The sequence below is a fragment of the Echinops telfairi genome, unplaced genomic scaffold (assembly GCF_000313985.2).
Source record: "Echinops telfairi isolate 266 unplaced genomic scaffold, ASM31398v2 ScPeMD7_25;HRSCAF=90, whole genome shotgun sequence".
NCBI lineage: Eukaryota > Metazoa > Chordata > Mammalia > Afrosoricida > Tenrecidae > Echinops > Echinops telfairi.
Window position 1 is genome coordinate 5,201,819 of NW_022103922.1, and position 1,144 is coordinate 5,202,962.

General features: G+C 57.3%; 1 protein-coding gene across 1 annotated transcript in view; it reads left to right on the forward strand.

The window, feature by feature from the left end:
• KCNV2 (potassium voltage-gated channel modifier subfamily V member 2) overlaps positions 1-923 on the forward strand; it is a 9,291-nt gene extending 8,368 nt beyond the window's left edge. Inside the window, exon 2 of the mRNA XM_004714551.1 lies at positions 627-923. Coding sequence (XP_004714608.1) covers positions 627-923 — 297 coding nt within the window. The remainder of the gene's footprint in view (positions 1-626) is intronic.
• Positions 924-1,144: the final 221 nt, after the last annotated feature.

Here is a 1,144-nt window from a genome sequence, read left to right on the forward strand (position 1 = left end):
CCAGCCTAGAGGACAGGGTGGAACTGGCCCTGTGGGTGCCGAGATTGTAACTCTTTCCTGGAGTAGAAAGCCTCCTCTTCCTCCCAAGAAGCAGCTGGTGGTTTCTAACTACTGCCCTTGTGTTAGCAGCCCAACGCATAACCACTACACTACCAGGGCTCCTTTATGAGAGTAGAAAGCCTACTCTCTCTCCTGTGGAGCGGCTGCTGGTTTCGAACTGCTAACCTCGCAGTTAGCAGCTCAACTTCTAACCCAGGACGCCACCAAGGCTCCTCAGGAGGAATGCCACGGAGGTTGAATTCATGCAGACTCATCCTTGGCTTTGAGGGTTCCACTGTAACCCACAGCTGTCTGCAAACTGAGCTCTAAGCTCCAATGCTAGTCCCAGCTCCGAAGCTGCTGCTCTTTCTCTCCGGGACTCGGCTTCTGCGGGGAAGGTTTGAGCAGAGTTACAGTCTCGTAAACCCATGGGGCCAGTTTGGCCCCGTCTATAGGCTTGCTGTGGGTCAGCCTTGACACTCCATGGCAGTGAGATTGGTTGGGAAGGTGGGCCCATGTGCACCTCCAGGAAGCTGCCCTCTCCTCCTCCCTTGCTAACAATCCCCTGTGCCTGCCTCCCCATCCAGGTGAGCATCTCCACCGTGGGCTACGGAGACATGTGCCCCGAGACCCACCTGGGCCGGCTCTTCGCCTTCCTCTGCATTGCCTTCGGGGTCATCCTCAACGGGATGCCCATCTCCATCCTCTACAACAAGTTCTCCGACTACTACAGCAAGCTCAAGGCCTACGAGTACACGGCCATCCGGAGGGAGCGGGGCAAGGTGCAGTTCCTGCGGAGGGCCACCAAGAAGATGTCCGAATGCTGGGCCCAGAGCAGCTCCTCCCCTCTCCCCGAGCAAGAGCACCGAACCTCAGTGGGATGAGTGTCTACCAGATTCCCACGACAGCAAAGCTCCTTCATCTTTACAGGGCGTCGGGATGAAAGGGCGCTCCCAGCAGACCCTCACAAAGGGCTCAGAAAGTCCTGCCACTAGAACCACTCCATGTGGTCCCCGTTCAGACCGCTTCCCTCCTGATGTCCTTGTGTGTGCTGGCCTCCCAGGGGACCTTGAACATCCTCTCCCCACTGAACCTGAACATTCTC